A 22832-nucleotide genomic window follows, 5' to 3' on the forward strand; every position below is an offset into this window, starting at 1 on the left:
GAATCCACGAGCCTTTTAAAAAACTCTTTTTACGTAAGCCTCTGCCGCCTTCGTATCTGAGCTTGCAGCCTCACCATGGTGAACAACACTGTGGATGCCAGTCCTTCTCTTAAAATTCTCGAACCAGCCATGGCTCGCCTTAAAACTGTCTTTTTCACTGTCTGCTGATGTGCCTGGCTCATTTTTACTCAAATCTTCGTAGATCCTACGAGCCTTTTCGCAAATGATGCTCTCACTTACGGAATCTCCTGCCAGCTGCTTCTCGTTTATCCAAACCATGAGCAAATTTTCTACATCGTCGAGAATATAAGGCCGTTGTTTAGTCAATACTACTGTGACACCTTTTGATGCTTTACTGGCTTTAATTTCTTCCTTTTTCTTCAAAATAGTGCAGATCGTTGATTGCGACCGCTTGAAGAATGCTGCAATGTCTTTCACGCGCTCACCTTTATCATGCATTTGGATAATTTCCTTCTTCATTTCGACTGTAATCATCTCCTTCTTTCTTATGCTTTCCTTCTTGCTGCTTGCCTTTGTCATCTTGGGAGCCATTGTCTTTAGTATTTGGGTAATAGTAATGTGCTTAAGCAGTATCACGGAAACCCACAACACGTGCGCAAATCACTAAGCAAATTTGAGAGCGTATCACGGACAGACTCGTTCAATCTTAACACCAGCGAGATAGTGAAAGAGTTATGATTTAAAAAGGGTCAAGGGATGCGTGGGAGGAAGTCACGTGACCCTCGTTAAGTTTTGGCCAAAAAAAATGCGTTCGCCAGCGAGATAGTGAAAGAGTTATGGTTTAAAACGGGTCAAGGGATGCGTGGGAGGAAGTCACGTGACCTCGTTAAGTTTTGGCCGAAAAAAAATGCGTTCGCAGATCCCACGCTCATCCGATGTCCGATGTAAACAAAGCAGGCGGCCTCCCATGATAGAAATTCGCGCATTCGTATTCCAAGTGAAATTCCTATTCCAGAATGAGGGCGTCACTTCGTAAGTTAAAAAATTCGTATACTAATCGGTTCGTAACCCAAAGTATTACTGTATATATATATATATATATATATATATATATATATTATATATATATATAATATATATATATATATATATATATTTGATTCAGTTAACCAGGGTGAATAATTTTGATGTAAGTCTAGGATTATTTTCATTAGACCCAGTCATAAAGCATATGTTCCAGAAGGAATTAAAAGATAGAATAGAGAGGAGTACCATTAAGAATAAAGAGAATTACCAATAAGTAGATTTCCATTTTAGTCTTTTCCACCGTTCTGTGACTTCCTGATCTTTCAGTATTCCGTTATGACTTGTGCCCACCATTTATATAGGCTCTTGCTTCTGTATATCTTTAGTTGTTGTGACTATGTCTTGGTAATAAGATGAAAGTACACACACACACACACACACACCACACACACACACACACACCACACACAAAAGTTCTCATTCTCTCTCTCTTTCTATATATATATATATATATATATTATATATAGTATATATATATATATATATATATATATATATATATATATATATATATATATATATATATCTAATAAAATAGAAGAAAATAGAATTAATTCACAATGCTCCAAAATCTTGGTGGTAATCTTATCCCAGACAACCAGTTTTGTGAAGCTCAGGTGAGCGTGAATTTGGTCACCTTGACTGTCTGGCTGAGAATTATTTGCCTTAGTTTCGTATAGGAAACATAACATTACTGTACAGAAGTTGTTTCCTGTGTAATTTTTGGGGTCTGGATTTTAATTGATGTATTTTTTCTTCCAGAGTGGAACCCCTCCAAACAAGGCTGAGCAGGTAGATATTGCTGCTCAGTTTGCTGCAGAAGTAGCTAAAAAGGCTGCAGAAGAAGATACAATGGTAACAGAGACTTTAGAAAGTGTAGGTAGGACTAATAAACAAAGTGAAAATAGCTCTAGTAATATAATTATTAGTGATAATAGGGAAACTAAAGAACAATTAAGGAATAGCATAGGGAATACAGTGGAAATTGTAAATAGTGAGAGTATGGATAGTGGTGTTGGAAAGACAGTTCCTGAAACCATAGAGGTTATTAAACCTCCAACTAAATCAGATACTACGCAAGTTCCAGCTTTTCAACCAATACCATCACAACCTGCGTCGGGAGTCCAGACGCCAATGATGCTTCCACAAATGCCTCAGCAAGTACCAATGCAACAGGTGCAGCAACAGCAAATACCTCAGCCCGTGTCGCAGCAACCTCCCATGCAGGTTTTGCCAATGCCACCCTCACAAGTGTCACAGCAACCTCCTGCTCAAGTATCTCAGCAGGGAACTCAGCAGCCTCCACAACAGAAGCCACAGCAGCAACCTTCACAACCACTGCAACCGTCGCAGCAGCAGCAGCAGTCGCTTTCTAACCAGTTAGCTCAGCAGGCACCACATAAACAGAAGTCACCATCTCCACAGCAGAATATTAAAACTCCACAGCTGAATGCAATGCCATCTCATGCACCCCAGCCAGCACATCAGCCACCTTCACCTGAGCAAGTTTCGTCTCAGCCCAAACAACATCCGCAGCCTCTCGTGTCGTCTCCCCCACCACAGACTCCACAACAGTGTGTCCCTGCAAATGACATTGAGTGTAAAATAGAAAATGTTTCCCCTGTTATGGTGCCTGTTCAAAATGAGGTGCCCATAAAACCTGAACCAACATTGCCTGTGAAACAGGCAAGCCCAAAGCCTCAAGTCAGCACCATGCCTACTCTGCCCAAGGAGGAGGAGATGACTACTGAGACACAGACTACACAGAGTAAGTAACTTTTCCAGCTCTAGTAATTATTACTGCATTACAAAGGAATTATCACATTCTAAAAGTGTTTATTAAAATTTTCGTTTTTGTATAAGTGACACCTAGTAATTACATAGCTCTTGTTTTCCACATTTGGCAGCCTAAATTCAAATGTTGCAGGTAGTGCTGTGATTGCTCAGTGTAAGGTACGGCTTATCTACATCACCCTTTTTTCTGCCATATTTAACTAAGTATCGAGTGCTTACAGCATCTTGCTCTTATTTTCTGGTTATATCACTGGGTTTCGGTAGTATTACACGACCTTCGGAACACTATCATTGCCTTTGAGCAGGATGAGTCCTTTGCTTGGTTTTATTGTTATTTAACTGTTGATTATAATTATCTATAAGCCGGCTACTTGCAGTCGCCGTGAATAGTTTTGTCTTAAAAATAAATCTTGAATGTTACACCATCCTTTTAGGCCAAAACTTTTGCATTTGTGGTTTGCTTAAAGGGGTTAGGTTACATGCAGGTTGCTGGTTAATAATTGCCTTGAAAATAGTTCTGGAATGTAATGCCATACTATTAGGCCAAAATCTTTTGCATAGGATATCTGCAAACTGCCATTAAGTAATTGCCTGAAACTAATTCTTGAATGTTAGACTATCCCTGTAGGCCTTAAAGTTTAGGTCTTGATGTTACATCATTCCTTAGGACAAACTTTTGCTTTTAGGATAACTGAAAAGTGTAGGGGTTGGAACATTGTAGGGAGAGAATAGTGTTAATGTTTGGCTGTGGTGGGGTGGGCTTTAGGCAGAAACATTCTTGTCACTCGAGTACCGACTCTTGCTTCTGCGCTGCTTTGGAACGTTACAGAGAAGGTTCGCATGGCCCTGGCACACATTAGTATTTTCCTGGTGTCAGTGCAATCATGAACTTTCCACATGTTTAAGTCTTTGTCTCCAGCATGCATAGCGATGCGGACTGGAGCACAGGCTACTCGGCTCAACTAGTGGTGCATAGAAATGTTAAAAATCAGACCAAATTTATCAGTCTGGTTATCACCAACTTATGAAAAATTCCAATGATACGTCAGCAGTTAGCCTATCGGAATGAAAATTGCTTACCGTACGTGTGCTGGCAGTTAGCATACAAAGGAAACATTGAGGAAACATTCATCTAAAAAAAAAAAAAGAAGAAAAACAGAAAAAAAGAAAATAGAAGCCATTTGTAACAAGTGGACATAGACAAAATCATAGTGCCACCCTAGTGGCCTGTCACGGTAACACAAAACCACCAAAATATAGATATTTAATTTTTGTTCTTCCTCTTCTTCTATGGTTTTGCTTTTTTTTTTTTAATCAATAAAGTAAACAAAGCACTTTTAATTTCATTAAGTTAGTTTTTTAGGTTTGCTTTCTCTTTTGTTTCCCCTTGGTTACTTTCACTGAAAAGATCACTGAGGCAAAGGTGTGTTGTTCCATAAAGGCAAAGGTGTGTTGTTCCATAAAGAAAGAGGATACCCTAAACAAAATAATACACTGACATCAGAAGAGGTAAGAATTAGGGTACAGTATCCCATTAACCCTTTAATGCTGAGCCGGTATTTCCGAAAGTGTCTCAAGATTGAGTTCTTTTCTTTTTTTTTCCCTAAATTTTTTCCCCTAAAGTTTAGTATGTAACCATTAGAAATGAAAAAAAATCATTATCATATATAAATATTGGAATATATGACAGCACGAAAAAAATTTTGTGCATAATTGTATACAATTCGCGCTGTGAGCAAAATGGGTAAAGCTAATGAGTTAATTTTTTTTCGTTGTATTGTACACTAAATTGCGATGAATTTGGTGTATAAATTATAAAACAATCAAAGCAACACAGAGAATATATTATCACAATATGATGCATGAATTCATAATGCGCAGATGTAAAAAAAAAAAGTTGTTGCCAAATGAAGGTAATTGATTAAATATTACAAGACTGTAAGTGTTGTAGCTTACAATTTCAGTTTTTGACCATTTCGGTCAAGTTAAAGATAACTGAAGGTCGAATTTTTTCTATTTATTGTGATTTGTATGTAAATATTTAAAAAACTGATGAAAGCTACAACCATGAGTTATTTTTTGTTGTATTCTACATGAAATTGCACACGTTTTCATATATAAAACTGTAACGGCTAATATAAAACGGCAGCATCCAGGTAAGATGTGGGTGTCTCATACACTGGCAGATAGGGTACTTTGATTTATTCCTGAAAATTCTAGTAGCTTTTTTTTCTTTTAGTAATTGATGATTTGTAAATAATAATCATTCTTTTATCACTCAAAGAATACTGGGGGGGGGTTATTTTCCATTGGCTTGATAAGCGAAAATCTTCAATATTCGGCACATCGGCACTGGTAATCGGATTTTTGTGCCAATAACCGGTTAATGGTGCCTCTGTTAGGAATGGGAGCCGATAACTGGAAATGTGCACTACACACGCCTCATAAAACTGGATCGCAGATAACCAAAGCTGCTGATAAGCAGGAACTGCAGGTTAAAGCAGTTGTTCTACAATTTTAGAGTTGGATTTGCTTCGATACTTTATTGCCCAACCTACTTTTTTTTATATGATTGTTTTAATTTAGAAGGTAAACTCAAATTTGTTATCTTCAAATACATCTGTCTGAATATGTGAAATACTAATGTTATTCATACAGTTTATGCATGATTTTATGACTAGATGCCAGAAATTGTTATAAAATACATAATAGTTGTTGGTAGGCGATTACTGGTAAATTTTTTTCATGAAAGATGGCAGTAACTGAGATTACCAAAAATCAGTGAGCCACCCATCTGTCACTGCATGCAGAAGAGCGCCCACCACCTACCTCCATCCGCCGCCTCCTGTGCGCAACTCAGAGCGCACACCATACAGTGCCAGCTCATGTCTAACTGGCACTTCTTCACATGCCTTTGACAGCCATTGGTTTGGTTATCATTAATTTAGCCATATAACAGTGAAATGGCAAGCTGTTGAGGATGCAGCCACTTGTCCCTTGATGCTCCTAGACATAGGGGTTTTTTACCTATGGGTAGTCGTCCCCCACAGTTGAGCTTGTTGCTAGTCCCAGGTAGTGACAGGCAGCCACTGGAAAGACATCTTAGTGGATGTTTGGTGGAGGAGGTGGATTTCTGGCCCTTTGACCTGAAGTCACTGTCTTGCTCCTCTGCACCTGAGAGAAGACGTACTGGCGGTTTAACGGAGTCCCAGGGAGTTGCCCCCGATAGTTGCCCCTTAGTCAAACCTGTAGCCTATTCCCTGCTGTTGAGACAGCCACTGAAAAGGCATCTTGATGGATGTGTAGTGATGAGGTGGCGAGACCTGAAGACATTGTCCTGCTCCTTTGCATTAGGGAGAAAACATACTGGCAGATGAAGGGAGTCCAAGGGCGTTGCTCCCTTCGTCAAACCTGTATTCTATTCCCAGGCGTTGACAGACAGCCACTGAAAAGGCATCTTGGTGAGTGGTGTTCAGTTGTCATCGGATTCAGAAGTCTCCTCTCGACAAAAAATGTCGTCATCAGTCCTTTTGACCTCTGGAGAGGCAAGCTTCGTTTGCGGACTGCTCCCCTCCGCCTCTGAAGAAACATGAGGATCCTGTTCTGAGTCAGCAACCTTCTTGCAGTTATGCTCCTGCTCACCATAATCCCTCTGCAGTGCTCTCTTGAGCATTCTTCTGGGTACAGTCTAAAGTTGTTAGGCTCTTTTGAATGTCCTGTGTTATCACTTTGACATTCGGACTATTGTAAGCAACCATTTTGCATCTGATAGCTAGTGCATTACTAGGTGTTTGGTGTCTTCTAAGACGCCTGGTTTAGAGGAGTCATCTTCAGCTCCATTTCGTCAGCAACTTCAATCTGATGGGTTTTTCTTAAGAAGGCTACCTTTTTTTCTCTTAAAGGTGGAGATACTTCCTTGTCCCGCGTCGTCCCACAGAGGAAGTGGATCAGCATTTAAGTCGTCTCAAGTACTTTTTGGCTAATTTTCCAGACTTCTTTCAGCCCGCACCTCTGTCTGTGCCTGCATTGATGTTCTTAATGAACATAACTAAGAGCGGCCCTCCTAAAACAGTTTCTTCCCTCTTCATCCAAGAGGGTTCCGAGAGGTTGTGTGTGTACCCTCTGGGAATGAGTTGGGCAAGGTATCTTTTGCCTATCCTCCATCCAAAATTCTGAAGAAATACTGTTTTTATGCCACCTGGGAGGTTGCAAGCTCCTTCCTAAGGAGTTTCTGCCTCCTCACAAGGGGGCTTCTCTGGCTTGGTCGATGGAACTTGTCATGCTGCCTTTTTTCAACCAAGGATTTCATCTCTTTGCTAGAGCTGGATCATGTTGTGAGGAATAATTTTAAGGTGTTGGAAATATTCTGTGTCCTAGACTGGACAGTTGGTGCATTAGCCAGGAAGATTGAGCACCAGCTCCCGAATCCCCAGCTCCCCTGTTACCTAGCTTGTCTGGCTCCAGATCTTGCTACAACCGCCTAGTAGTACTACTCAGCACGGAAGTAGTATAGAGAGCTCTCTGTCCGGTTGGAGTTTTTCCAAAATGCTGTCACTTCCTCTGTCTAACATGCCTTCCATTTTATCAGGACTGCATTTGTTGTGACAACCAGTGTGTTCGGTGCTTTTTGCCTACTCTGAAGTGAAGCTAAGGATGTCAAAACAGCCTGTACCTCTTTAGTTTTCAAGCACAATTTGCTCTTTATGCCCATTCTACTATCCTCCTACTGGAAGCGAAAGTGATCTTTGCTTCTTGATTTTGTATGAAAAGTTACACAGATTTGAAAGTTTTCAGTACCTCAAGACCATTTTTAGTGAATGGCATGGCTTTGTTGAAGGAAGCACAGTATCCGGAGCCCCCACCACTCAGTGGATGGGTCATAACTATTTCAGTGTATATGTCAGTTTTTTCTTGTTATTAATTTGGGGGTGTGCTCAGGACATGGGCAGACAGACTCCTATCATGCTTTGCTAGCCATCTTGGTTATACTGTCCTGCCAAGCATTCTTTTCAATGCTGGCAACTTTTATATAAAATTCCTTGCAAGCTTAAATTTTTGGAGTATGTCCATGATCCCACCACCTTTCAATTTGGAATCAGCTATGTAATCACTGGATAAATCACTTTTACAAATGACATTTTTATAAGGTGAATTTTTTTTTTATATACCCAGTAATTACATGATCAGATTTCCCTCCTCCCCTCTGATGGACATTATGCTTAAAAGTGTGTGTGGTGGCTAGATAAGTCGTTCCTAATATGGCCGTTTAGTTTTCGGCACTGTATACCTACACTGAGCAATCGAAGCGACCTACAGAATTTGAGTTAGGCTGCCTTTTGTGGAAAACTATAGATATGTAACTATTGGGTAAGCTTCATTTCATAAAAAATGTCATTTTCATAAGAATGGGAGGTTAGGTGTTACCTGCTTGGTTGAGGTTTGTATTTTCAGTTTGGAAAGATTTTTGAATTATCGTCTTAATATTTTAACCTGACCAGTGAGTCATCTAGACTTGAAGGATTTGTTTTAAATAAATGTGACCTCACATGAGTCACAGTTGGAGTTGTAAGAATAAAATAATTTCATCTACTTCATGATTTGCAATGCCTGTAAAAACCAGTTTCTTATGGTTGAGGAAGAGCCACTGTTTCATGAGTTGAAAAAATTAGATGAAAATTGTTTAATGTTTTTGGGAAAAGTCTCTTAATTGAAAGACGATGTCCGTGTGAAATGGCTGATAGGAACTGCACTCATTTGCATCTAAAAATGTATTTTATGCAGTTTTGAACTTTGGTTCATTTGGAGGCATAGATTTAAGTTTTAAAAATGAAAGTGCAGGGTAGTAAATTTCACTGGGCGGAGCTTTGACAGGGCGGATACATTAGTTGAGTGGCCTTTTGTTTACTTTTAAAATGTGAAATTGTATTTAATGGATCAATGTGTATGTATTGATGCTCCAAAACAAAAAATGAAAGTGCAGGGTAGTAAATTTCACTGGGAGCTTGACAGGGATACATAGTTGAGTGCTTTTGTTTTTTTAAATGTGAATTGTATTAATGGATCAATGTGTATGTATTGATGCTCCAAAACAAAAAATTAATTTTAGTGTCAACTTAAGAGTGACTGCTTATGCTATGCCACGTGAAATGTGATTGAATGGTTGAGTGTTTTCTTTGGCCCTGAAGATATAAGAAAAGGTTTTTTTATACATTTAAGATTGAAGGTTTTCTTTTATATGGTGAAACAGACCATAGTTTCTCTTGACTAAAAAAAAAGAGAGAGAGAAAAAAAGAGTAAGTGCTCCCTTTTGATGTGAAGAAAAATTTACATTTTACTTTGGTACAGATCTATTTTTATTAGTGAGATTAACTGATAGTACAGTACTTCATACAACTAAATGTTGATAGAAATTGTAAGTTAACTCGAACCTTGAGAAGTAATGAATGCTTTGTAAAAAGTATTTAGAAAGACTACATCATTGACTGTGTTCTTTACCAGTAAACACTATAAATATTAACACTATCATACATTTCCTCACATTTTATACAAGTTTGATGCTAAAAGTGGCCAGTTTGAATCAGACCACCTTCCAGCAATCCACCTAAATATTTCTTGTTTGTCTTTTCTTGACTTTGGTTATAGTTTTGCTTATTGAGATCTTAATTTAGGGTTTAATAGAACATAAATAGGCTGGGCTGCCTAGTGAGAAGAAATTCTTTTATGAAAATTTCATGTGACATTTTTCTAAATATGTAATTGAGGCTTCAGTTTAAAGTAATCCAACTTAACGGATTTCTTAAGGATTGCTTTTTCCTCAGTGTAATATAGTGCATTTGGCTTTATTTTTAATTAACGTAAAGGATGGCTTTATTTTCAATTAACATAGTTTCCTTTATTTGTCTGAGTTGTGATGTGTGAAGATGGTGGTTGGTTTACATTGATTACTATATTTTCAATTAATATAAAAAAAAGTTTCCTTTATTTCTCTTGAGTTGTGATGTGTGAAGATGGTGGTTACTAACTGTAGGAAACATGCAGACATAAGAAATGCATAAATGATCATGTTTGCCCTAGGTATTAAGAGAAGACTGCTTGTAGAAGGTATTAGTACTCAGTTGTATTTTCTTGTTGGTGTAGTATTGAACAACCAGAGTGTTTTGTCAACAGATAGGAGTAGTATGGTCACCTAAACAATGCTTGCACCACCCAAAACCAAGATAGTATTCATTAATCGCCCACCTATAATTTCAGCATTTTGCACCACTTGTCACCTTCCAGGATTTCCTAGTTTCCTTTTTGATTTTTATTCATCATTAGCTAACTTTTATTTCTTTTAATCCCTTTTTAATCTTCAGCAAGAGGTAAAGGTAATTTCATCCTTGTAGAAAATGGTACTTTTCTCATATTTAATCAACTTTTGGTTAAACTTTAATATTTGTTGGCGCTTTTTCTGGTCTGGCCAGTAGTCCAGCCTTTACTTAACCCCTCCCGTAAAAGGGGGGGGGCGGCGGCCGCGAAAACTAAAACTCCCCAGAAAGGTACTGCATCTCCTAGTCTCGGTACATCTCATAAATATTTCAACATAAATAATATCCGAGTTAGTACTGATTTTAGTTTTAATCTGTTATGATAGTGTTAGCTGTAATTGTAAATTTACAATACAATAAGAAACTAACATTTTTACAAGTGCTGGAAAAAGAGTTGGAAATATTCACTTTTAATTTCCCATGGAAGGTAAAAAAAATTTTTGTTTTTCTTGCATTTGCATATCTTGCCATTTTTTTCCCTCCAACAAAAATTCCCCTGGCCTCTAAGGATTAACTTTTAAATAAAGTGAAAACTACTGAGGTTAGAGGTCTGCAGTTTGTTCGATGATTGGAGAGTTAATGGTCAATATACCAATTTTTGAAGATCTTAGGGCGGACAGAGAAAGTGCTGGCAGACAGACAAAGCCATCTCAATGCTTGTCATTTACAGAAAAATAAAGTAATCCTTTTCTGCTTACAACCTACACTTGTTTTCAGTAGGGCCAGGCATTAGAAGTTTTATCGGTGGGGGGTTATGGCGGAGCTTATTGGAAGCGGTGAGCAAGATCGTCTTTTAAGTTTGTAATGGAAACCCAAATAGCTTTCATGCTAACAAACTGTAATAATTATGATCATAAATGAGACCATCACACTTCAAATTGAAACATTGTTGCTGAAAGCAATTATCTACCAATTTTTTTCCCAAGTTTGTTACAGTATAATCTCCATGAAAAAAGCACTCAATTAGGTAGGCTATACATTTTTCATTTGCATCAGTAAGCATTAGATATGCTTATAAACAGCGACCATCATATTATACTGAAAACTTCTTCCAAAAGCAATTATCTGTCTTATTTTCCCTATATTTGTAATGAAATAAACTCCATAAATTACACTTCAGAGCAAAAAAAAAAAAAAAAGCAACCCCTTCTTCTTCTTCTTCTTCTTCTTCTTCTTCTTCTTCTTCTTCTTCTTCTCTTGTACGGGACACTTGGACAGTGACTTGGTCGTTCATTACTGTAAAATACATCGTATTGTTAACAAAAAAAGTATGGTATGAAGTCTTACCTGCTGTTAAAGTTAACTTTATCTTCATACAGTTTGGTGCGATCAGCATTTGAAAAACATCAAAATACTCTTGGCTAATTGGTAGGACTTTTTTTATTCATCTGTTTCCCACTAGATGGTGCTGGAATGTTCACTTTGTCATATTTCTTCACACCGTTGTATTAAACACATTCATGATTGGCTATAGACTATTTTGATTTTGGCCAATTTCTCCTGTACGGTATTGTGATTTCTGTTTTTGCTTTGTCATCTGCAACAAGTATAGATGAATGCATAGGCTGCATAGGAAACTGTTTGTGAAAACCAATTGTTTGGCTTTTGTTGGTAACAACATACGCAGTGTAAGTTAGCAGCCATGTTAGATTAGCTACCCAGGCTCAAGTGTGGTTTTCTTATGTAGATTATCATCTCTATTGACAGTGCATGGTTTGCAGTAGCACACTTGGCACAGTATTCAACCAGACACATTGCAGGATGCTGGATAAATGACAGACAAGTTCAGTCACAAGTTCCAGAAAGAAGTGTAGAATACAATTTCTTTTTGGCTACATAAAATGATTTTATTTTTTTTTTGAATAGCCTGTATCTGGGCTATAATAACAGTTCACTGCAGAGCGTCTATCTTCTCATCTTGAACTTGATGGTTCTGTGCGAATGTGTCTCCTGCAATTGTGTGCACTGTAGAAAAACATCTGGCGGTACCATGCCCGTTATCGTCCAAAAGACGTCGTAAATCCTTGTAGACTTGTAGTTTCTTTTGCACAACAGCAGCATGCAACATCTTGACCCACAAATTCCAAAAAGGTAGCTGAAGGATGTCTTGCTGGTGTAGGGGAATGGGGTTTATGAGGCTTTCAGTATTTCATCAGTCATGTCACCGGTCAATTAAAGAAGAAATAACCCTAAACATACATCTGTCAAATAATGACCTCAAAATTCTAAAAAAAAAAAGTTTCTGATAAACACCACGAACACAAAAAACTATAATGTGCTAAAGCAACTAGGATATATTACAAACTATTTCCTGAAACCTGTGAGAAGTAACATCATAAGATTGCAAAATCATAAATCACCATTCATAATATTTAAAAGAAAAAAAGCAACTATAATCCCATTAAGAAAATACAAAATCCTTCTATAATAATAATAACAACAATAAAAACTCAAACCCTATACCAAATTAGACATTTGAGCAAAGAGAAAGAAAAAATTAGAAAAATTAGAAATCACAAAAACTACAAACTACTGTCCTTACATTTTAAGCTCACCGTTACTCGAACGTACACAAACGAAAACAACCCCAGAAAAAAGAGGGGTAACCAAACCAGCCCCAAAATTATTAAAATGTTCTCACAAACTGATATCTTCATTAAGGAAACAAAAACTTCTTTCACTTTTCTTCTGGAGATTGAAAAAGAAACCCACAAAATCCCTGTCTAATACTTGTCTACTTATAAGTATTTGCATTTTATTTTACTCCACACTAGTACATTTCGGCCCTATCTGTGGCCCATTTTCAAGAGATAGTATGTAGGTTGTCAGCTGGGTCAAGGCCCAGCAGTCCTCTGGAACTACTACTTGTTAAGCTGTCATTTATGTGATGGCTGTTTTGGTTTCCTTGAAAGTTGCTAATCCCCTCTTGTCGCTCTGATATCCTGAGCTGATGGTCAATGGGAATAACCCTTGTGGTAAGTGAGTAGTCACCAAAAGTTTGTTGGGGAGGAAACCTAATCTCCAAGTCAGAAGGGTCAATCTTAGCTTCTTTTAATAACAGCTCAGCTTATGGGATCTTCTGAGGTAAAACCTTTGTGTCCTATCACTTTAATCTCTGATGAGTGCTCCTTCTACAACTCTCCTATGTATATAAGCCTACTGGTTTTAAAATCCATCCTATGGTCATTTTCCCCTCAATGCCTATCTATAGCACCCCTGAGAGTCAATCTGTACTGTACTGCCCTTCTGTGTTCTTGGATTCTAGTCCTTATTCCCCCACATATTTGTCTCGACAATTGCTGCAACTGATTAATCTAAAATTACCCCACCCCCACCCCCCCCACCCCACCCACCCCCACCCACACACACACACACACACACACACACACACACACACACACACACACACACACACACACACACACACACATCATCTGTATGACAGTCTTCTCCTTCCAATTTGTTTTGACGTTGATTTTTACGGTATTATCAAAGGTATACACAAATTTATATTTTCTTTAAATTTTGAAGTGATTTATTATCAAAGGTATACACAAATTTATATTTTCTTCAAATTTTGAAGTGATTTATTATCAAAGGTATACACAAATTTATATTTTCTTTCAATTTTGAAGTGATTTGTTTCATTTTAGGCATAAAAGGGAAGTCAACTATTTTCTTCTTTTATTGGCTCCATGGACTCTACATTTGCTCTGTAAAAAACTTCCTAGCTTTGTCGTGTGCTCTTTTTCTAAACCATATCGGGTATGCTAATGCATCAAAGCTTTTATAGATGTAATTTATTTCTTGATGTATCTTGCAATTTTCACACGTTCTCATTTTTATATCATGACTGTGAAAAGAGAAGAAAAGCATATATGAGTGTGTGTGTGTGGGCTTTCAATGTGCTGAATTCATATCCTGTTTCTTTTCTTTCTATGAGTATGTCTAACAAGGGTAGTTTATTATTGTTACTTTATTCTAAAGTGAATTGGATGTTATCAAACTTGAGTTCGTCTAGAAAATATCATCCACATATCTCCACCAACCTAGCAGTTTTAAGTTAGGGACATAAATATTAGGAACTAGATTGGTTTTGAAATATTCCATATAGATGCTAGCTATGGGGTCCTCATTATCACCTATGCTCGCGAACATCTGTATGGAATATTTCGGAAACCAATCTAGTTCTTAAATTTAATGTCCCTAACTTAAAACTGCAAGGTTGGTGGAGATATGTGGATGATATTTTTGCTATGCTGCCAATATCATCCACATATCTTCACCAACCATGCAGTTTTATGTTAGGGACATTAATATTAGGAACCAGATTGGTTTTGAAATATTCCATATAGATGTTAGCTATGGGGTCCTCACTATCACCTGTACAGTCATACCCCTACATACAAAAGTCCCTACGTACAAAAAATCCAGGTTACGAAGGCAAAGACGAAGATTTTTTTGCTTCTGTGTACGAAAATAATTCAGGTTGCGAAAGGGTGTACGTATGTATTGTAAAGTCCAAGATTCACGGAGAACAATTTTAAAACTCGTACCGCCAACCCGGTAGACTTGCAACCATCCTCCCGCTCTCCCATTGGTTCCTGATGCTGGTCACCGCCGTAAGATCCTGCTCTCCTATCGGTCAGTATCTGTTCCATCATGCATCTACGTAAAGGAGGTCCTCGACCATTTTGTTTCGGCAACGTTATTGCACATGTGGAATTCATTCATTCACATAGATTTCATTTGTTAACATAAATTCATGTAAGTGATTTCGGTTTCGTTGTACTGTTAAGTTACTATATTGTGTGGTGTGTGAACTTAATTACTTGCTTTATTAGCCATGGGTCCCAAGAATGTTGCTGAAGTTTTGCGGAAAGAGGAGGATGAGTTCTATGGAGATGTAGATGGAGATCATTAATATATGAAGCTGGCATGCGGTTGAGTGTGATTGCTAAGGAATACGGCCGAAATCCATGAATTATAGGCACCATCCTTAAGTTGAAGTTTAGTGTTAATGTTTTCTGCCATTTTTTAATAGTTTCGTAAAGTTAAGTGTTCATGTTTTCTTCCATTTGTCCTCCTCCTCTATTGCCACTTTCAGACGTCACCTCACTCGAAAGGTAAGGTTCCACATTTTACTACAAATGTACGTACAGTATTTCTTGTACCCTTCTACACTAATACGCTTTATTTACAGTTACGGTTAAGTTAGGTATTGAATGGTCCAAATTGTTTTATTTCATTGTTTATCATTCAATTTAGCTTTATAAAATTTACTGTGGTGTTTTTGTAGGGCTTGGAACGAATTAGGCAACTTACATGTAAAATATAGGTCTAGATACAAAAAAATCAGGTACGAAAGCCGCTTCATAATGGATTAATTTTGTAACCTGAGGCACATTTAGAAAGCCCTCACACACAAACTCCTATATTAATTTCTAATCTTCACAGTCGTGATTTAAAGATAGGTGTTCTAACAGGTTTATTTCTTAGGGCAATGAGAACGTGTGACCCTTGCAAGATAGATGAAGAAATAAATTACATTGATAAAAGTTTTGATGCATTAGCATACCCGGAATGGTTCAGAAAAAGGGCACTCGACAAAGCTAGGAAGATTTTTTTACAGAGCAAATGTATAGAGTAATTCAAATAAAGAAAACAAAATAGTTGCCCTCCCTTTTATGCCTAAAATGAAACAAATCACTTCAAAAATGAAAGAAAAGTAAATATAAATTTGTGTATACCCTTGATAATACCGTAAAAAACAAAGTATATGTAAAAATAAAATGGAAGGAGAAGACAGTAATACAGATGATGTTGGGGGTATACATAATCAATTGCAGCAATTATGGAGACAAATATGTGGGGGAATCAAGTAGGGGGCTAAGGACTAGAATCCAAGAACACAGAAGGGCAGTACAGATTAACTCTCAGGGGAGTGCTATAGATAGGCATTGTGGGGAAAATGACCATAGGATGGATTTTTAAAACAGTAGGCTCCTATACAAAAGCAATAAAATCAGTCATAGTAGAGTAGTAGAAGGGAGCACTCATCAGAGATTTGAAGAAATAGAAGGAAACAAAGGTTTTACCTCAGAAGATCCCATAAGCTGAGCTTTGATATTAAATGAAGCTAAGATTGACCCTTCTGACTTGGAGATTAGGTTGCCTGCCCACACAGACTTTTGGTGACCACTCACTTACCACAAGGGTTAATTCCATTGACCATCAGCTCAGGATATCAGAGCGACAAGAGGGGATTAGCAACTCTCAAGGAAACCAAAACAGCCATCGCATAAATGACAGCTTAACAAGTAGTAGTTCCAGAGGACTGCTGGGCCTTGACCCAGCTGACAACCTACATATCTCTTGAAAATGGGCAACAGATAGGGCCGGAAAGTACTTGAGTGTGGAGTAAAATAAAATGTAAATACTTAACAGTAAACAAGTTATACACAGAAATTTTGTGGATTTCTTTTTCAATTCACATTAACTCCACAGAATCCGTAAGAACCCAAACATATCCCTTGATCTCACTGAAGTGACTAAGAACAGAAAAAATTATGCCTCAAATTATAAAAAACCACCCATTCCCAGTATTAACCATCAGGAACATGTTATCGCCCGATTGCAACATTACGTTGTCTGAACGCACATACTAGACTGCAATTTCTCGTGCCTATGAGGCAAAAACAAATGAGACACATACATGCCACTCTAGCCCTGGCAACTAACAACTCATAACTGTTACAAAAATGCTCAAAATACTGCAAAAAAAAAAAAAAAAAAAAAAATCTGAAAGGAAAATATTAAGCAAAAACGGACAAAATCATACTAGGCCCATCACAAATGCGCAGAAAACTAAATCAAAACCATGTTTTGCGCAAGCAGAATAAATTACAAACTGTTATATTGTCTGCTTAGACATGCATCAACTTGGAAGAAACCTGCATACTGGCTGATATCTGCAGCAAAAAGGCCAAACACTGAAACATCACCATATCGGCCTTACAAACAAATAAGAACAGCAACATAATGCGGAACTTCCCCAAATCTCGTAACTGAATTATCAATGCTCAACCACAGAAAATGGCAAATATAAACCAAACTTAGGGCGAAGACTAACCAAAATAAGTCCTGTAAAACAACTATATATCATCAATAAACAAAGACATGTCATCAACCACCAAACTAATGGAAGACATTTCTGCCTCCAGTAATCTCAATATTTATCCATAATTTGCAGACACAGTACTAACAACAGCTTTCCGTTGACCTCAACTAGTACCAAAAAGAAAATGCCTCTCTCGAGAACTTAGCAATCGATATACCTGGTTCAAAAATAACATCATCAGCTAAAACAACATTATAAACATAACTCGCTTGCTGTTAGGGGAAACTTACACTTAAAATTGTGACAATGCACAAATAACCAACAATAATAATATAAACACCACCCAGGCAGTAAAAATATTCCCCTCCATTTTACCAATACTCACATGCAGAATCAAAACAAAATACCCCCAAAATTGTTCTTTCTCCAGGTAGTAGGGTAATCCACACACACACACCCCAAAAAAAAAAAAAAAAAAAAAATACTGTTCCCCAAAAATGCGTTCAAAGCATGTAGCTGATACACTTAAAAATATTACAAAATACACATACCTTCTCTCAGAAAGGTTTCCATTGGTATATAAAAAAAATCATAGTGCAACCAAATAACTGAATCCAAAACAGCGGACTGAAACATGGCTCTATCCACCATAGGCCCAAACTCTGGAGCTTCTCCAACAAAACGAAATGCCACATGACCAAAATATTATTCCTTTAATGCTCCTCATGATCGGACTCTTAAAAAACTGTGTCAGTTAAATAACCATGGACTTAGCTCATATTACAGGCAAAATTGTAAATTCCCGGTTTAGCATAACACTGCTGAGAAGGGCAGAAACTGCCAAAAAAAGAAGTATCATTGCTCCCAAAATTGCCAAGGAATTAAAGAGATTTCATCAGTGTGTCATAACTTATTACAAACAAAACCACAAACCTGAAGTGTCTAAACAAAAGTTTCCCCATATCTCATGTGATAGGCACTACCAGATATTTATCGAAACTCCTGCCAGGCACTACCAGATATTTATCAAAACTCCCGCCAGGCACTACCAGATATTTATCGAAACTCCTGCCAGGCACTACCAGATATTTATCAAAACTCCCACCCATGTAATTGTTGTACCTTGCGACATATGTTCATGGACTCAGAAAAAGGAGAGAGAGAGAGAGAGAAAAAAAATGACACCTCATCAGATAATTGGCTCTGTAACACTATCAGAAAAAACTGAACACACAACAAGGGTATTGTTCAAGAGCCCTGGATATCAACAATTTCTGACAAATATCCAGGGGAAAAAAAAAGATGTAGTGCCATTATTCACTTGTCAAAAATTGCCCAAATTCTACCCTTAATCTTGTTGCAGCATCAAACAGCTGAAACTAACAAATGCATCACCGAAAAAATAGTTCCAAGTTACGAACTGATATACATACATATATATATTTTATATATATATATATGTATATATATATATATATATATATATATATATATCTATACATACACATTTATATATATACACATATATACACATACATGTATATATATATATATATATATATATATATATATATATATATATATATATATATATATTAAAATTTACACAAACTGTTCTGAGAGAGAAAAAGAATTTCAAATTTGCTCGTGATAAAAGAAACTTATGGCAGTGATGGCTAACATCCATAAAGGGGAAAGAAAAGCCAATGTTGACTGTTCTCGTGACGCCTGTAACATCTGTGACTAACGCAGACTCCAAACAATTGCCTACTGAACCCATAAAAAAAAAAAAAAAAAAAAAAAAAAAAAAAAAACTTAAGGGCTATTACAGAAACCCAAAAACCTGGGCTTAATTAAGTCCAGACAACTGAAGCGACAGGAGCTATGATGACTCGCTCAACACATGCCTTCGAGGGAACATCAGGGTGTGGTCGAAATCTGATCTCGAAATCATAAGATAACCAAAATCTTCAAAATAGTCTTAAGGCATTATCCAAAGCACAAGGAAAGCTTGCACTATATTTATCTTCTCTATGTAAAATTGGAACAAAAATAATTCTCAGAAAATCCTACGGGTGTAAAACATCTCTCACTAGTGACCTACAGCGCAATCAGCTGATTTTCCCATGTCAAGGCCAAGGCACTGAACTTTTGTTTTTAAGGCCAAATGGAGGAGATGATGGAGAAAGAAATAAGGAAAAAGAAGGGGGGAGGGATTCATCCACTCAACCCTATACAAAGGGGGTGAAAAAAATCTCCCTCCCTTTGACACTACCCCTTGGACCACACAGGCCTCACTTTGCTGGTTGCTCAGCGAAAAATATGCCGAGTTAGTATGCACAAGAGAGCGCTATCTCTAAGGGCCCCCCCTTCCCCCAGGAAAAAGCAATCTAAGCCCTCCGAGAAATGAGCCAAGTTACAAGACATTCAAATGCACACGTATGTATAATAAAAATAAAATGTTGCCGTTAAGTACATGCTAAGGTCAACATATCTTCTTAAAAAAAAAAAAAAAAATTGACACATTTTGCTTCTATGGGGAAAAAATTATGGTGATCTGAACTGTCCCTTTAAACCCAAATTGATTCACACACAAAGAGATTCAGACAGAGAGAGAGAGAGAGAGGAAAAACACTGTTGAGGCAGCGACTTCTGCCTGGCGCCACCCCTAGTGTTTGCGTCAACATTTTCTGAGCTAACGCTGAATGTGTCCTTTTAAGACCCCGCTTGTCTCCATGGAGCCAAAATGATGATATCTATAGTTTTAAAAATGTCATTGCTCATCCCATCCGCTCATCGACCATCAGTAATATAACACATGTATAGGTGTTAGTGCAAATACATGAGCAGACTAACTACATCCAGTACAGGGGCCAACAAGTTGGCACCTTGACTTTCAGAAATTGTTTAACCTCTTAAACTTGATCATGGTCCTTTTCTTGACTTCCTGAAGTTGGCTCTGTTCTGATCTGCCCACTTGTTCTGCATGTTTTGAAGATGATCAGCGAGGTGGATCATTCTCTTTCTATGGTCCTGTGGCACCAATGACAGTATGATATTTGTGTTACCTCCATAAGTAGTCTTTCGACCCAATGCCAACGACTTGTTTGTTAGCTTCGAGCCGTCTGATAAATTGTGTACAAATGGTCTTTCTCTGACTAGGAAGATTCAAATGAGCGTACCCTGCAACTTTGGTTGGGTATTAAGATGGAATGTAATTGTGCAGATTACATTCACACACTGATCTCCTTTTACCTTGGGTTATTGCCCACAGGCCCCTAGACCGACCCCTTTTCCTTTGATTCTATGGTGTGTGCTCAACAAGCCATGTTACCCAGCTCTTGAGAGACAAGTTGGATCTTGTCTACTGCAGGTTGCATTTTATCTAAGGTGTGTAGCTGCTAGGAGAAGGGATGTGTGAACTGGCCTCCTCCCTATTTCCTGTCTGCCTTCCTGCCTCTTCCAGTGGACAGAGGAACGGTGACTGAGCCGCCACATGCTGGACTGGCATGCATGCAGGTGATTTAGACGACTGAGTAACCTATCTATAATCCAGTTCTATTTGCATTAGGAGATGCAAATCCTTCCTTCTCTCTAGCTAAGGGAGAGAGACTGACTATAAGCAAGCCAGTTGGTTATTCTTAGCTTTTCATTCTCCAACCCAGCTTTTCATTCTCCAACACTGTGGGTTCATCCAAACTTTGTCAATTCACGGGTATTACGTTTTGTTAATTTGAAATGCCCAGGATCCTGACTATTGAACATTTCGTGTTCAATATGCCTGAGAGATACGGGCTCCTTCCTTTGACCAGGGAGTGAGTACCCAGGCGAGCTGAACTACCAGTCAGACCGGAGATTCACATGGAATCTTCCCTAAAAGTCTCACATATGTAAAGACCAAGGGTTTGTATTTGTGTAGGAACAAATGACAAACTTTTAAAACAATTTGTAATTTTTTGTAACATGCTAACCAGGAGTCTTTAAATAAAGGGCCCACCTCTTACCATCCCTCATTCTCTTACCTAGGCCAAAAGGTAAACTCTAAAGTTGAATGCACTCTTACTAGGTTGGTGGTGCTTCTGCCCGTACCTTTGGTAACTGTTAACCATAACCATCTTGCCAAAGTTTAACGGTCCGATTTCCCGTTCTCTGAGAGTTGTTCTTGTATGTAAAGACCGAGTGTTTGTGTGTTAGAGGTTGGAGCCTTGGCATCATTGGGTGGTTGTCTCCTCTGACATCGAACTAAGGTGTCTCTCTGGATCAAGGTTTTCTGCGCCCTTTAACAACTCGCCGTTTTTTCTGGATCTGCTTTGGCTCCAAGCTGCCGCACAGCTCTGGCCGGTTGGGTTCTGTGGTTTGCTTTGCTTTAATTATCTCCTGTGTTGCCAACTGGGTAAATATACCAGATTTTTCCTCCAAGTGTAATGTCAGTTGAGTTAGAATTTCAGACATTTTAAGTTTGCCTCGGTAGTTCTAAGCCCAATGTCAGTTCCCAGTTTGCAAGATTGCCTTTGCCAGTGACGATACACAGTTCATCATGCGCGGATGGAATCATTCTTTTGGTTGCTGGAAGTATTGACAGTTATTTCGTACACAAGTTCTGACTAGTTCATTTACCCTGGACAGGGTTTCAACCTGCACCTTTCGGGATGACATAGTGATACTGTAATGAACTTGACTATCTGACCATTAGATATTTAGCATGATTTCGACTCTTGTTTTTTGTATTTACTATGAGATTCAGGGTCTATGTAACACGGTGCTCCTTGTCAAAGCATCGGATGTAGCTGAAAGTTGACGTATGTATATTTTACAACCACACACAAATTTTGTCAGCATTATCAATAACCTAAACCCGATAGTTTTAATTTTTATAGAGTAAAAATGATCTAGCCGATGCCATGGCCAATGATTACGAGCCAAGAGTCGAAAAACATTCATTACGTAAGCAAGGTAAACAAACACCTTTTGACTAAAAGTTGCCCCGCCCATCCACCAGACAGAAATGCCATCGGCTCTGAAACCCAAAGACTTTATGAATGGCGGAATGATACATAGATGTGGGTGGGGTATCAGTGCTAGCGTAGTAATGCTACTGTAGCAGTAGTGCCGCAACAGTATAGCAGTAATATACATGAATTAAACGTTTAGACCAACTGCTGAGATCCTTGAGGATCATTTAGCACTTCTTACAACTACTCGAGAAATTAGTTTTTATAGCCAGAAGTTAAATTTTCTAATCCAACAATGCCCATGGTAGCCTTCAGTGTTATCCTGAATTATAACGAGGCGAAAGTGGGTGGAGCCTCATGAAGTCACCATTCTGACGATAATTATTGGTGAAGGTTTAAAGCCAATATACGGTACCGACTATTTTTTTTCAGTAAATAGGTAGATAGCCAACAAATAAAGATTGCTTGACATTGGATATAGCAGTTATCAAATCAAGCTTGTTTACTGTTTTTGGTAATTACCAACTATTCCCTACATCATGTCAATCTGATTGTGACCTATAAAGTAAATTGTAATTTCTTTGGAAACTTATTTTGGGAGTTAGACTAATA

General features: G+C 37.9%; 1 protein-coding gene across 4 annotated transcripts in view; it reads left to right on the forward strand.

Annotated features, from left to right (window-relative positions):
* LOC135222060 (eukaryotic translation initiation factor 4 gamma 3-like) overlaps positions 1 to 22832 on the forward strand; it is a 198015-nt gene that overhangs the window by 96687 nt on the left and 78496 nt on the right. For all 4 annotated transcript variants that reach the window (XM_064260204.1, XM_064260207.1, XM_064260206.1 and 1 more), the window contains one exon: positions 1810 to 2815. In XM_064260204.1, the coding sequence (XP_064116274.1) occupies positions 1810 to 2815 (1006 nt within the window). The remainder of the gene's footprint in view (positions 1 to 1809; positions 2816 to 22832) is intronic.

Source organism: Macrobrachium nipponense, chromosome 3 (assembly GCF_015104395.2).
Source record: "Macrobrachium nipponense isolate FS-2020 chromosome 3, ASM1510439v2, whole genome shotgun sequence".
NCBI lineage: Eukaryota > Metazoa > Arthropoda > Malacostraca > Decapoda > Palaemonidae > Macrobrachium > Macrobrachium nipponense.